The sequence below is a fragment of the Haliaeetus albicilla genome, chromosome 3 (assembly GCF_947461875.1).
Source record: "Haliaeetus albicilla chromosome 3, bHalAlb1.1, whole genome shotgun sequence".
NCBI lineage: Eukaryota > Metazoa > Chordata > Aves > Accipitriformes > Accipitridae > Haliaeetus > Haliaeetus albicilla.
In genome coordinates, this window is record NC_091485.1 from 52,956,948 (window position 1) to 52,971,626 (window position 14,679).

The following is a 14,679-nucleotide window of genomic DNA, read 5'->3' on the forward strand; positions in this document are numbered from 1 at the left end:
GTTTCTACTGCTTGAACTTTGCCTCTTGTAAACACTTGAAACATTGATGTTACATAGAAAGCAGCTCAAATGATGCTGGCATGCATCTAGTAATCCCTTCGGCATGACAGCTGAGGAATTACCAAACCATAAACCTGATGTACAGGCAGGCTAGTCCCCACAGAAGCAGGACTCCCACTCTTGGCTCCTTACTAGCAAGAGGATAGATTCTCCTGCTGTCAGTGTGACTGGGAGGGGAACACACATGGCTGTTCTGGCCAAACTCAGAGGCTGAATTCAATTTGCCAGTCTACCCTAACCAATTTCTAATAGCCCTTTGTCGAAGATCCCACTTCCATATGCCCAGTTCTCCATTCTTCCTTGTGCAAGACCTTAAAACGTTGAAATCAAGACAACAGACAAGCAAAGACTGGGGTACACCAACTTAGTCCTTCTAAGGCAGGCCTCAGTGCCTTCAGTTCTCTCCTGATGCTAGGTCCCCTCTTCCTCTCAGCTTCCCTAGCTCCACCCTTACCATGGCTCTTGGAGAAAGGTGGTCAGGTAAGCGGTACCAATCCAACCTCCTCCTGCAGCAGACATAGCATTCCTGTCAGCTGGAGGTACTTACCAGGAAAGTGATACTGTACACTGCTTTGCATTGCTACAGCTTCTTATTTTCAGTGGAGCCAGCCCTAGATCCCACAGAGCTTGTTGTGCTCTACTCCACATCTGTCTGGAAACCACTGGCTTTGTAAAAACAGTACACTATGCTACACCACCAAAGGGCAGGAATGTAAGATCATCAGCAGACATTCTTACTGGAGTCATGGAGCTCCATACAGTTTTATAATTTACTGTTAGCTTACATGTTGATTAAGTGAAACATTTTTTTAAACAGCATTAACTAGGCTAAATATTTAGTTTCCCTTTAAAACAGGAAAATGGCCAGTCTTCAGAACCACCAGTCTTTTTAATAAGCTGCAGCATGAACTACATGTCAAGTTATGTCTGTTACTGAATGGGACTCCACACAGCTTCCTCAATTCAGCTGATAGAAGCAGAACAAGAAAATACAGGGTAGTATTAGATCAGAAACTACTGGGAGTCAAAGAGGGTAACAAAGAGGAGAAACAAGGGCAAGTTTACAGACCACAGCAATCAGGCAGCTGACAGTTTTGTCTATCAATGTATCCTATCAGTAGCTCTCTTTCCTTAACATTTGCCTACTGGAAGAAATGACAAAGAGAATGGAAGACTTGGAAAACAGGCTAAAATACTGATCAAAATTTGAAGTGATATACTACACTGTGTATTTATACATACAAACTTGTCAGAGCTATTTTCTTAAACTGGTTCAAAGTAAAATAACAAATCCTTGTTTCTGAAGTTGAAAAGAGTGTTTTGGATCCCTGCATCTATATACTGTGTTCTGTCTTGCATTGATTGCAGATAAGAAATGTTGAAAATTTTATATATATAAACGATTTAGTAACTAGCAAAAAAATCTGATTAAGCAGAACTAAACAACTGAAATAAGCTATGCAAAATAATAAAGTGCTGTTATTTTTTGAAGTGAAACCTCCATGTTTTGAAGTACTTTTAGAGTATGAATTTATGTGGCTTGCTTTTCTGTATTTCCCTCCTCCACTCACTCTGCTAGCATTTTAAGCACCCTATCTGTATGGATATAGAGAGTTCTATATATACATACATATATAAAAACAGAACAAGTGGGACAGCATTCACAGCAATTAGGTTTCACCTGTATTCTTCAAAAAGTAGACTACTGAAATCAGTTGGACGTAAAAATACAAATTTATACATTTGTGTTGAAACTGATGAAAGTAAATGCACAAGTGGGAAGTCTGCTGGATTATCAGGGTATCACAATCTAAAGTTTCAAGTACTTTTTCTCTTACCACATCCAGACCATCTAACTTCTCCCTACTGTTCCTTGGTCAGCATTCAGTGATTCTCTAACTTTCCTGAATGCAACTAGTATTTTAACCATAAAAACATTCTTTGAGCAATACAACTAGCTGCACACCTGTTTGTCAAACACTAAGACACAAAACCAGCAAACGGCTTCCAGCCATTCTGACCAACTGAACTGCCTTATAGTTTTACTCCTTCCCTTTGGCAGCAACGGCATGCTTCTGCTAGCTTTACTTTCACACCTACAGCCATATCTAAAACGATCTCTTGAACCACCAAAATCTGTGGTTTAATAAGTAGAGACACCAGCACTTCCTCCTTTGCTTTGACACACATTGGTTTGCCTCTTTTCTATCTCCAAATGGAAATACACAACTTCTGCTTCTGGTATAGAATGGATGAAGTAGTTGCAGCAAAACTAGATTAAGTGATCTCAGATAAGCTAATAAGTGTGCACAGATACATAACAGCAAGCTTTAAAAGGTATCTTGTGCTTTGGCATACTTTGGCAAACAGAATGCAAGTTCTGCAAGCAAACCGGTAGATACCAATATTAATTAGGTGTTTCTTTTATTGCATGTCAGCAAAGCACTGGCACCTCAAGTAATTATCACTAGTAATAAGGAACATCCTGCAGCCATGGTCTTGCACAAAACTGGCACAAATCTGTAAGATACCAATGTCCTCAGCAACAGTGACTTGAGAACACCAATTCATGTCTCTAACATAATGTCTTCAAAACACTAAAAAAATTGGAGTAATTTAAAATCAGCTTTGAGAAGTTAATTGGTTATCTTATTTGAAGTATGATATTATACATCATGCCTAGCAGCTATCCTATTTGCCATTTGACAGATATATATTCTCTTGGAAGGAAAAGACAAAGGGGATAATTTGCATTAGTACTTTGTGTCATGGTTTGACACTTTGTGATTGACTTGGTAAAAATAGTGTGCTTTTTTTAGTGTAAGTAAACCCTTTGGGATCCCTCGCCAACATCCCAAATTTGCTACTGTGCCTCACATTACACCTTGTTTTTGCATTAGCATTCCAAAACAAAAAACTAAGGAAGCCCTAGCCTGATTTGGCACCATACTCGCCGTCATCAAGTCTTCCTCCGCTTACCTCTTGAGATCCACAATTTCTAGAGAAAGAAACAGGCAAGTTTTGTCCTGTGAGGGTTATTTCTAACAAAACAGGAAACACAGCAGTGGTAATGAATCTTCATTTATATAGTTTGTTCCCTAAAACCAGCAAAGGTATAATACAAATTATTCTTAGAACAGATCCGTAACCAGTTTTATTGTAGAAATAACACCTTTACAGCATTTACTTCTCACTGGTTTGTTCTGGCATGCTTCTAATGATGTCAGAGTCACCTGTAAAACAAAAATACATTGTTAGAAGAGGACCCACAGAAAGATGTTTCAGGAATAAGCCAAAAAATAAAAAAAAAACCACCAACGAACACACTGATTCTACAAATAGAAAACAACTTACAAGCAATACAGTCTACCAAAAAAACAAGTAATTTTGATGGCTTGATAAAAAATACTTGTTACTGTATTTTGCTAATCCATACACAATATTTTTACAATAATTATGTACCTGTCACTAGCATGTACAAAGCCAGTACTAGAGCAATAATCTAGTCCTGGAGGACACAATGCATAGCTTTAATATAGCGAATGTCTAGCCTCCCCTGATCACGAAAATATCAGGACAGCGAGAATATTCGCATTACGTTATGCAGCCATAAGATTTACTTGCAGTTCCTTCCCCACCCAAGATCAAACCTAAAATTTTTAAAAGTTTACAGCTAGTATTTGTATACATGCAAGCTAAATAAAATTTTCTGAAGTAGCACTGAATTCAAACCCATGTCACTTGGGGAGCATATGGTGAAAAGTTATTACAGAAATATTAAATCCATGTGTATGCATTTTGGTCAACAAACAAAAGATTGATTTTTCTCTTAGAAGATTCTGGAAAGAGGATGAGAAGTCACCTAATTAGCAGTCTGTACAAGGAGCTTGAGCAACTCTGGGACAAAGAGCGCTACCAAACCACAGTAATTACACACAGACTTACACTTTTAAAATAAAACGTTTAATATCATTTTCAACTCTGGATTAGTATCCACCTGCATATAGGTTATTTTTGTATATATCATTCTGGGAAGCAGGACAACTCACAATCCTTTGTCTTAGATTTAGGTTGACATAAACAGCACATTGCACAAGCTCACATTCTAGCTGATGAGCTCAGAAACATGCACCATAAAGTTGCTTCCCAGCCACTGAAACCTCATTACAGACTGACAGGTAGACAAAATGCATGCTCAAAGGGTTTAGCAGTAAAAGGAGCTGTGTGCAAACATGAGCAGCAGTAATTCCAGGTTCTGAGAACCTAGGACTCAGAAAAGAAGAACAGGATCTTGGTCAGAAGAAACTGTAATTAAGAGTTAAACCTGACAGAGAAGGACAGCAAAATGTGTCATCACCCCTGCACGTTACTTGCTCGGTGCTGCTACTCACAGGTGAACAGAGGAACCACCGACACATAGCCATTTGGTCACTACACTGTAAGAGAGACATACCTGGGTCAATGATAGCCAGTGTACACACTCTGTAGTATTTTCCACATGCTGTGCCCAATTCAATGTTGTTGCCGCTATAATGGTGGACGCCAGTCTTGGCAAGCATAGCGTAGTACTCAATCTCTGATTTTCTGAAATTCAAAAACTAGTGGTGTTACAGTACTGACAAACAATTCTGACTGTAATACAGCAAGGACAGCTTTAGCTCCAATCACACTTAAACCTTAGAGTTTTCATTCCCACCCAGAAAAACACACCTGTTCCTTGCCAGACAACATCACTACCGTATTGGTGCTTGGGAACCCTTATCCAGAAGTATGCTGAAGGTATGTAATGGCAAACCCACTTTTGGAGTACAAATCCTTGAGATTGCTCCTACACATGCTCATTTCTACAGGAAAGAAGGGGATTCAGGACTTCCAGACTTCTGAAAGGTTGTAGGAGCTAAGCCAAAGTGCATAAACGATGACCATTATTAATGCTGATACCCAGTGGCCAGATGCTGAACAGACATCCGGCTACTGCTAGCTGTGAATGAAACTGTGTATTTCTCTTTAAAAAAAAAAGTCAATCTATAGTCCCTTGTCTTCTGACTTCCATCAGGAGATTCTAGTGGTCAATATTGTTCCTCAAGCACTTCTGGGATCCTCACTATCATGTTGCCTACTCTAACAGTCCTGCCATTTCTCAAGCACCTAATTTTGGTTTTCTGCATTTGGAGTTTCTTGAATCTGTCAATATCCCTTGAGGACAAAAAGGGCTCAGAAATTCAACACAACAAATGTCAGGAAGCTAGTAAAGATTTCATTCTCAAAATAGCAATTTCACTGGTCAGGAACCTAAATTTATAAAACTTACTTGGACAGCAAATTTTGTGTGCTTCAAATATTTTAAATAAGGGTCAATTACCAATTTTGCTACCTGTAAAATTATTTTCCCATACACTACTTAAAAAAACCACAGGAATTTAGCCCCATTATGTGAATGCTATCACAGTGTGAAAAGCCTCCAGTATCTTTGCTAGGGCAACCTCTATGAATTAGAAAGCTAGAAAAATGTTGGGAAGCATCTCAATGCATCCAGACCTGAAATCATTATACCCCAAACGAGCCATCACCTATTTCATAGCACTCTGGAATATGCCAGCTAAGTACTCTGAATTAATAATTTACTGTAGCAATTAACATGAAGTGCACACTGTGTTTGTACAAAGAACCTATCTTAATTTTAAGGAGAATTGGTTTTTCATACATCTGCTTACCTCAAAGCAGGACAGTTGTTGGCTAGGATGACCAACTTGGCTTTGCCCTGCCGAATCATTTTCAGAGTCTGTTTGTATCCTAGCACATATTTACCACTTTTCATAACCAGCTGAAGCCTAGAGTTTATTGACTCTAGGGACTTTTTCTGAAAAAAACGTAGAAAAGCATTATTGTATGTTACTCTACATTTTGCAAAATGGCGGAGAACACAAGAAAATTAAGAAATTCCAAATACAAGCAATCCTTTAATAATTTCCCTATAATTTGCAATGCAGAATAAGAAAAGCCAGCCTACCATCTGACCATGAGAAAGCTTGTGGATAAGGGGGTTGCTGATACTATGTTTTCCCAACTTCATAAAAATACCTCTTACCCACCTATCTTACAATAGAAAAACACATCTTAGAGCATTGTGGCTGCTATCCGCGTTAATCAGTAACATCCACGTGTATGTGACAGGCCTGTATCAAAGCTCAGCTAGTCAAGTCCCAGTAAACACCACCTCTGCCTTGCAAACCTAAGCCAGCTTTGGAGTATGTCTCTTCCTAGGGCGCACACCAAGAGCGTTATACCGGCTGGCAGAAACAAGTAACCACATGCAGTACGAGCTGGCACTCCCAACAGGAGAGCGTGGTGCTCGTGAGAACAGGTAAGTGCATTTGCAAGGACGAACACCACCATCCCACTAACGCGAAGCCCATCCTTGCCAGAGTCGCTCTAAGAGAAAGGCAAGAGCGCGGCAGGAGACGCAAAAGCTGAGCTCCACCCGCACTAGGAGCTCAGCACCGGCTCCCCCTTCCTCCAGCGAGCCCAGGAGCCCCGCAGGCAGCCCGGGAGAGCGCACAGGCGGGAACCGGGGACAGAGAAGCGGGTGGGAGGCGGCCGCAGGGCGCGGCCGGCAGCCTGCGCAAGGACGGCACGGCCCGAGCTCCGAGGGCCGCGACAGGCGCCTCCGGCGGTGCCCACGGCCCCCCCCGCCACGCCCGGCCCCCGGCCCAGACCCACGCCGGGGTCCGCTCTGCCCCAGCGCCGCGCCCGCCGCTGGCGGAGGCCGGGCCGCCGCCACGTGAGCCCGACGCGGCCCGCTCCCACTCACCGTCTTCTTCGCGGCCACCATGTCGCTGCCTCGCGTCGGGTCGGCCGGTAACTGGAACACAGGGGTGAACGGGGGGGAGGGGTTAGCACCCGGCAGCGGCCCCCCGCGCCCGCCCGCGCCGCCCCGGCCCAGCCCCACTCACCGGAGACGCGCCGCCAAGATGGCCGGGCAGCCAGAAAGGACCGAGCTGCCGCAAAGCATCGCGGATCCCCGCGCGGCAGCTCTCGCGAGAGCCGCGCGCAGCCTCCCCGCCCCTCCCGCCGGCTGCCAACGCGCCTGCGCCCAACCACGGGGCGGGGGCCGGCCCGGGCGGGGCCTGGCTGGGCGAGGGGCGGGGCCAGCGAGCGGGGCAGCCGGGCCGCCGCCATGGCGGCCGAGCCGAGCCGAGCCGAGTCGGGGCGGGTGGGGGGTGGCGCGGCCGCCCGCTCCCTTCGCCCTCCCCTTCCCCTGCCGCGCCGTCTGCCGTGTTTCACAGAGCGGTTTGAAATGCCGTTTCCCCCGTCACAGCCTTGCGGGAGGCTTCGGCGCGGATCAAGGAAGCCCCTTGCAGGGAGAGTCCCAAGGGGCCTGAGCCTCCCGTCCCCTGGGGGGGCTGCCGCTTCTGTCACAGGGTTGTCAGTTAATATGTATAATTATGTATAATGAGATAACCAGGGAACTGCTCATTTCCTGCGTACGGCCCCCATCAGTTAATATTTAAAATAGGGAAACAGTAACTAGACATGATTCAGGGTTTAAGAACCAACTATTAGACAATGGGGCTTTATGTCAGAAAAGGTAACGGGTTGTGGTCTGGTCAATAAACGTAGAAGAACCGCTTGGAACTGCCAAGGCAGTGTAAGAAGTAGGTAAAAGGTGATTCCTACGGGGGAGATCGCGACCACCGACTCATTGACCGCCTCCTCAGATGATACCACCTACTCAAAAGAAGACAGTGGAGGAAGAAGACAAGAGTCTACGCACCAGTTTATGTGAGGGGCGAAGAAGAAGGAACAGATCATTAAGGGAAATAATAATGAATGTGTATTACTTCAGTATATAAATGTGGGAATTTTTGAGACAAGTGTGTGCTGTCTTGAGACAGGCACCCGTTCATACGCATCAATGAAATTAATTCGAAAATAGCTCGACTCTGTGTGTTACTGGCTTGCACAGTGGGTAAACAAACCCCCTCTGTGGGACAGCAACAGTGCTGATGTGGAAAACGACGGTATGGAGAAAATAAATCTCTTCGGCATCAGAAGCCACCGGAGCAATAGACACGTGTGCTGGTCTGACTCCACGTTTCCCCGCTGTAAGTGTATGGCTTTCCATAAAGCAGCAGTGCCTTCGTTTCACCGGGCCCGACGGCGTCTGACTGCCCTTAATTGCACTGCAGTCATAAATAAACTGTCCCACTGAGATACAGCCCCGAACTGAGGGAACACCTGGATTTCAAGCGTTAAGCATGCCACTGAGCTCGGCAGTGGCTCTGGGCCTGAGGCTGCCTGCGTTAGCGGCTTCAGCTCTGGGCGCTCCTAAGTAAAGCTGCCGGGTTTGCTTGGGGCGACGGCACTTCTCTCCCAGCCGGCTCTGTGGTGGCCTTGGCCCCTGCGAGGGCAGCCCAGTCCTCTCCTGTGCTGGAGTCAGGGTGCAGGGGAACCTCCTCCTGACCGCCGTGGGCTCTGGAAGCCAACCACCGGCTTGAAAATCAGCTTGCTGAACACACACGCACTAGCTGTGAAGGCAGCTGTGACACGAGGTTCTCGGTTTCAGGCTAAGAACAGTTGCGGTCAATGCCACGGTGGTGTCCAGCCTAGGACAGTCACCCCGGGTTGGTGGCAGGAGGAGCAGCGAGCAGCAGTTCAGCCTGGGCGTTGCGGGGATCAGCAGTGTGGGTGTTCAGGGTGCCAGTTTGGGGGGTTCCCTGTGACACCCTCCCAGAAGGAGGCCCAGGGGCCCACCCACAGGGCAGCAAGTCTTCTGCCGGTACGACTTCATGCTCTTAGGACACACCACACCAGAAAGGCACCCCAGCGTATACATTTTCTTAGGAAATTACAAAGCTAGCATAAAAGCTTTTCTAGACTCGCCCACGTTAGCACAAGCGTGGGAGAGTGTTCTTGGCTTTAGGAAGTTTGATGCCTTTGCTGATATGGGATATGTAGCAACAAACTAAAAAGCCAAGCCAAAACATGTGGTATTCAGTTATTCTGGTATGCTTATATTAATAGAGTTTATTTCAAATAAGGAAAATAATTTATAGCACTATACCGTTATGCCTTCCTACTGGTCTGGCTACCTCCATGCTAACTTTTTTCTGGTATATGATCACACACCTTACCAAAATTTTTGTAACAGGATTATCTTCTCAGTGACAAGCAGCCGTTGGTCAAAATGCACACCATCATCCCAACCACTTTTTCTGTGTAGACACTGCGTAACAACCTTAGGTTTTGACAGATCAAACACCTAGATTAAGATCTAAGCTGCTAACACTGAGATAAAGATGAGATAAAGGTATGTTAGAAAAAATACCACTAAACTTAAGTGGAGCTTAAATATCTCAGGTGAAACTCAGACATTGGTCCATCTCTAATTGTAAAGTCCTCTGGAATTAATTTCTACATTAAGCACATATAAATAATATATCTACTATATAAATAATGATATAAAAATGTTACACTTTGATGTGTCTCTATAGTCCAATTTCACTTACTGAAACAAAATCATTTTCAGCCCTTTACAGAGTATAATTAAATCAATTTTGACATGTACTTCAAAGCTGGGGTTTTTTGGGCAGCTGAAAAGTAAACTCCATTTTATGTCTCATTCTTTTCTTGTTCTCTTCCTCTCTGTGCCCCAGCACTCAGGTGCATTGCTGTTACTCCTCCCGTCAAATTGTGACTTTGCTTTCAATTCTTTAAACTTTTACCTGCTTGCTTGGGGTCAGGTGAAGCATTCATCTTTTCTTGCTTGTTGAAATTACTGGCAAGAGAATATTACGAGGCTCAGTGGGCCTCATGAAGTCCTCGGTGCGATTCCTTTTGACTATGCTATGTTTTATGTTATCTTGCAAAATGTGGGAGCTGTGGACAGCTCCGGAAGAGGGAGCTGTTTCCAAGGGTACCCTTGCAACCTCCGCTCAAATTAGGAGAGAATGCAATACTTTCCTTAAGAGTTTATAAAACTAGTTTTTTCCAGTGATGTGTTTTTAAAAAAAATCCCGCATTTCCTAAAAAAATTTCTGACAGACATTTTGGTCGTTGGACCCCAAATTCTGTCCCTAAATCTGGGTGGAATAAGGATCTGGGGGGGGGGAAATACATGCAGAAATGGGCACTATTGTCTCTCACCCCTCAAATCTCCTTTCTGTGGCTGTGAAGGCCTCTCCTGGGGGTCTGTGGTCCAGAAAATGTCCTTTGTAAAGGCAAAGGGCCAGTCCAAGTCAGATGAAAGCAACACTAGGAGGAAGAAGAGGCTTTGGCCCCACCAAAATTCCTTAAACAATATGATACAGCTACTCTTTGGTTAAAAATCAGCAGCTGGGAGTGGATGGGCATTTACAATGCAGGTGTTTGAGAATTAAAGCATGGGGAAAGGCACATCAGGCAGAGTTTGGATCCCAGGCACTCTTCCCAGGGGATGCTGAGCTCCCCTCCATGATGAGGCCGTGATACATCAGAAATAAAGGCAGGGAAGCAGCAGACAACGTCTCCATCTCCAACAAACAAGCCTCAAGTTGGAGAGATCCAGGGAGCAGCCGCCTACCTCAGGAAAAGCAGCATTACTTCTCCCAGCACGAACAGCAGGCACCGTGGCTACACCCAGCCCTCCTGCCTGCCCTGCCGGCCACGCTCGGCCAGGGGGATCAACCCCTTCACGGGCTGAGTTGGGTATTACGCTCGCTCGGGGGCTCTGCAGGCTGGTGCTCAGTTTGGCAGTGAAGATGAGAATGCAGCGAATGGAGAGTACGTGGGGAAAGCAGGGGCAATCCTCCTCCCTTACTGCTTCTCCCACCCTGGCCTTACTCTGTGCTTGCCTAGTGAGAGGGCGGGGCAGGGTTTCCAATGGAGAGGGAGATAATTTAATTCAAATCTGGAGAGCAGTGGTCTTGAAGGAGGTTTCTCACCACCTTCCCCTGCCTAAAATGCTGATAAGATTGTGTAAGAAAGCACCAGTTAGAGGTATGAATTAGGAGAGTAAGAGCACGGCGAGAAAAGTCACTGGTGGAGCATTGACCTATCCCAAATATCGGAGAGCAACTTCATAATTTGGGCCTGGAGGAAAATGAAACCAACTCAGTGTGTCTGAGAAATTCTAAGTGGTCTAGAAGATGGAAAATATCTAAGATCATAAAGAAGCCTTATTTTCTTTGAGTCTGGACATGCGATCACAGATTCCTGAGTCATGACTGGAGTAACAGTCTAATGGCCATCCTTTAGCTGGGGCCATGACTTTATGATACATCGACTTCAGTAGAGATGGCAGCTGAAGGAATTCCCACCCTGAGCCTTTTTTTATTTTTTCAGAATTGTTTTTAAGTCAAGTCCGTGCTTCATTTGGTAATGCGTCCACAGCAGTACTGACACAGCCGGTGGGATGTCCTGCTGGGGGTGGAAACGTGCATCTGGGGAGGGGGGAGACGGAAGGGCAAGACAAGGAGCTCCCATGGCAGCACTGACACCAAGGCCAGCATATCAGCAAACAACAGTGCAAGCCGTGGTGGCCCAGTATACTCATACTTGAGGACAGACAAGCAAGTTTGTGTGGTTTACTTCACAGTTGGGACTGGCTAGGATCACCCGTGGGGTCTCTTGCAGCAGTTCAGCTGCAAGGAGTAAGCACTAGGCATACTACAGATGTGGGCCCATCTGTGCAGCACAGGCTAACGCGTTTCTGCAGAGAAATCCCAAAGAAACTTTTTCTCCATGTTATGGAACCCCAAACATTACCCCCCCAAATGCAATAGTGATAATACTGTCAGCTTGTTAATAGGGTGGTCTCATCGCTCATAGGAAAATGACATGTAATCCAATGACAGTAAAATGAGGCACTAAGAAAAAAGGTATGTGTGCTAATTACGTGTGCTGTTGTAGACAGTGTATAGTTAACTGCGAGAAAATGTTGGAAAGAAGAAGAGAAAGAGAAAAGAAGACAGACAAAAATAACACTGAAGTCTATAAAACAAGCAGTACATGAACACTGTATGGCACAGCCCGGGATGGATCATTCTGTTAAATTCTCTGAACTTCTGAGATCTTTATAAAGCTGAAGCGGCAGCACTGCTGACCCCGAGGGAAAGTGGGGATCACCCTGACAGCTGGGGATGCAGAGGAACGTCTGAAGCTGTACCCCTGCTTACCCCCCTTCCCTGAGCACCAGCAGGCAGTGGGTAGAGCTCAAGACTTGTTCCTTGTCAGAGCTGCTGGGTGCCTGAGACGATAACAGGTACTGACCCCGTTACCTGTTGTGTGATGTGATTGGGGGGGGCGTTCAAGTTGTAATCCCTGCTAAAGCCCCTGCAAGGGGGAAGCAGCATATCTTTAGCTATCCTTCATGTGCCAGAGGCCACACGCTAACCTTGAAAGACAAGATTCAATTCAAAAAAGAAGACTGATCTTTTGAAAAGCTGGGCCAACATCTTCATTTTACCAAGATGACCAAATCATACTATTTCTATAGAATGAAAATATGCAAAAATACAGCCCTGTTCTTCCTTGCATTTTCAGTCCTGTCAAAATCTCTGCACAGTTACACAACAAAGTTGTGTGCACACCTGCAGCTATTACTTTCTCCTTTTGCACTTGTCAGGGCTATTAAAAGTGACAGACTGTGTTCTCTGATAATCATCACATTTACAGCAAATGCAAACATGTTCATCCGATTTTCACAGGGTCATGCACAGAACTATCCCCTGTATTGTCAGGCAGACAAATGTAGCTCTTTGTTTCAGATAGCTGGGAATTTGGAATCCCAGTAATGCACAGGTCTGCTGGATCCAGATGCAAACCTCTCCTCGGCCACCCTTCCAGCACCTTCACTATGACAAAGGAAGGAAGGAAAGGAAAGAGCTGTAGGGGAAAATGGGCCAAATGCAGAGAGGTTATCTCATTAGGGAACAGGAAAAATCTTGAGGTTAAATACTGTCTATCGTGAATACCTGGATATCTGCGCACCTTGGATATATTTTCAGCCAGTAAAAGGATGCTAAGGAGTATCTGTATGCACATATATAACTATATACATATAAAAATACATACATTTGTATACCTATATGTATAGCTAGCTTAAATACAGTGCCAGTACAACAAGATACTTGCATTTTCTAAGGGCCAAATTTTGCAGAAATCCACAGGTGCAGATTTCTGAAGATAGTAATCACTCTGATAAGAAGATTCCCTCCTTTCCAGGAAATTACAAAGTATGTCCTAGGAGCTAAGTTTCAAGGTCATTGCCATCCCAGGCAAAACAAAAATAGCAGTTTCAGAAGGCAGTTCTCTGCAGTTCATAAACCAGCATCACAGAGCAGCCTTCAGTGGAGCTACACAAATTTGCATCAGCGGAACGTTTGGCCTGAATTATCTGCCACAATAAACAATTTAGAGTGTTTTATTGCCTGGTCAGTACCAGTCTTTCTGTACAAAGAGTTGAGAAAAGGAGTCACAGTTTAAAAAAGAAAACTCATTATTAATACAATGTTTTGAAAAGTCTCCTGTGATCTGGAAAGTCCCAGGATTTGTGTCTATCAGAAAGTAGATATAAATTTAATAGCTGCAGTAGGAATCATATCTAAAATATTCAAAATTATTAATAGCTAGTGAGCTCTGGAATGAGTGAAACAAGTTTGATCATATACTGGCCTGGGGATCTTAAAAATTAGAGAAGTCTTTACGAAGTTTGCTTTTGGAAGTATATTTCTGCTTGTGTGTAAGAGGACATAGGTATTTGTTGCTTTACCTCTGGAGATACAGCTATCCCTGAACACTCCCAGTTTACATTTTATTTTAATTTCCCAATTTATATTCCTGAATAAAATAGTTGTCTTTTGTAAGAATAACTAATTCAAGATGATTGTTTAGTTTGTTTGTTGTTAAAGGTTATTTTTAGCTACTTTGGTACTGCCTTCATTTGGGGCAGTACCAGGCTGGTTCAGATTAGAGAAGGCAAGGAGTCTCTGAAGAGGTGCCATGCCCAGGGGAAGGGATGGGAAGGCTACCAAGGATTTTCATCTGCCAACATGCTGGATCACTTGCAGTCATTTTTGGGGGGCTCTGTACAAGCAAGGGGCATGGCTTGTGAGTGCCACTGCCATATCGCCTGCTCCCATACTCTCTCACTCCCTGCTCCTGCCTTCTCCCACTGCCTGTCACACACCCAGGAATCTCATCTCATTTTCAGTCTCACATTTATGCCGCACTTCCCCAACTCTGAGACTCCTACTTCCAAAGCTCCTCACCCTGCATCTTATCACTGCCACTTACCCTGGCCAATAGGTGAGCATGCTAACACAGTGATACACACTACCTAGAAAGTAGAAATAAAAAGTTTGAGCCTAACTGGCATCAGGCCCAGCCCTATCTTGGCCTCAGTGGTGTTTACTTGGATGTACAGAGGCTTGAAGAAGGGAGTGTGCACCAGTTCATGTTTACACAGTGAACTCTTGATCTACACCAGCACGTGTAACCTGCCCCCACGGTAAACCCATGGAGTTACCACTTTTGGTGGAGGGGTGATCATCTCGGTGCTCCCATCAAGGCAGGACAGTGGCACAGAGGCAGCTGCAGAGCAGCGTGTTATCCCGCGGGAACGTGTTTGTGCTGCTGAAT

At 44.8% G+C, this 14,679-nt stretch overlaps 2 protein-coding genes and 1 non-coding gene across 9 annotated transcripts in view; 1 reads left to right on the plus strand and 2 right to left on the minus strand.

Annotated features, from left to right (window-relative positions):
• MATN2 (matrilin 2) overlaps positions 1–1,557 on the plus strand; it is a 76,793-nt gene extending 75,236 nt beyond the window's left edge. For all 7 annotated transcript variants that reach the window (XM_069779739.1, XM_069779740.1, XM_069779742.1 and 4 more), the window contains one exon: positions 1,207–1,557. In XM_069779739.1, coding sequence (XP_069635840.1) covers positions 1,207–1,259 — 53 coding nt within the window. In that variant the 3' untranslated portion in view covers positions 1,260–1,557. The remainder of the gene's footprint in view (positions 1–1,206) is intronic.
• A 1,568-nt stretch (positions 1,558–3,125) lies between these two features.
• On the minus strand, positions 3,126–7,123 carry RPL30 (ribosomal protein L30). Its single transcript, XM_069779746.1, has 5 exons — positions 7,014–7,123; positions 6,872–6,922; positions 5,775–5,920; positions 4,514–4,644; positions 3,126–3,293 (listed from the first exon to the last, which is right to left on the minus strand). The coding sequence occupies exons 2-5, from the start codon at positions 6,890–6,892 to the stop codon at positions 3,244–3,246; spliced, it is 348 nt and encodes a 115-aa protein (XP_069635847.1). The 5' UTR covers positions 6,893–6,922; positions 7,014–7,123; the 3' UTR covers positions 3,126–3,243.
• On the minus strand, positions 3,521–3,655 carry LOC138684883 (small nucleolar RNA SNORA72). The gene has a single exon (XR_011324164.1). It is a non-coding gene; the product is annotated as a small nucleolar RNA SNORA72 (small nucleolar RNA).
• Positions 7,124–14,679: the final 7,556 nt, after the last annotated feature.

Bases quoted from the DNA above. Each gene is read 5' to 3' on its own strand.
- RPL30 (XM_069779746.1), bottom strand. From the start codon at position 6,892: ATGGTGGCCGCGAAGAAGACG. The intron at 5,921-6,871 runs GTGAGTGGGAGC...CGTTTTTTTCAG, and splicing joins TGGTGGCCGCGAAGAAGACG to AAAAAGTCCCTAGAGTCAAT. The intron at 4,645-5,774 runs GTAAGCAGATGT...TTTGAATTTCAG, and splicing joins AACAACTGTCCTGCTTTGAG to AAAATCAGAGATTGAGTACT.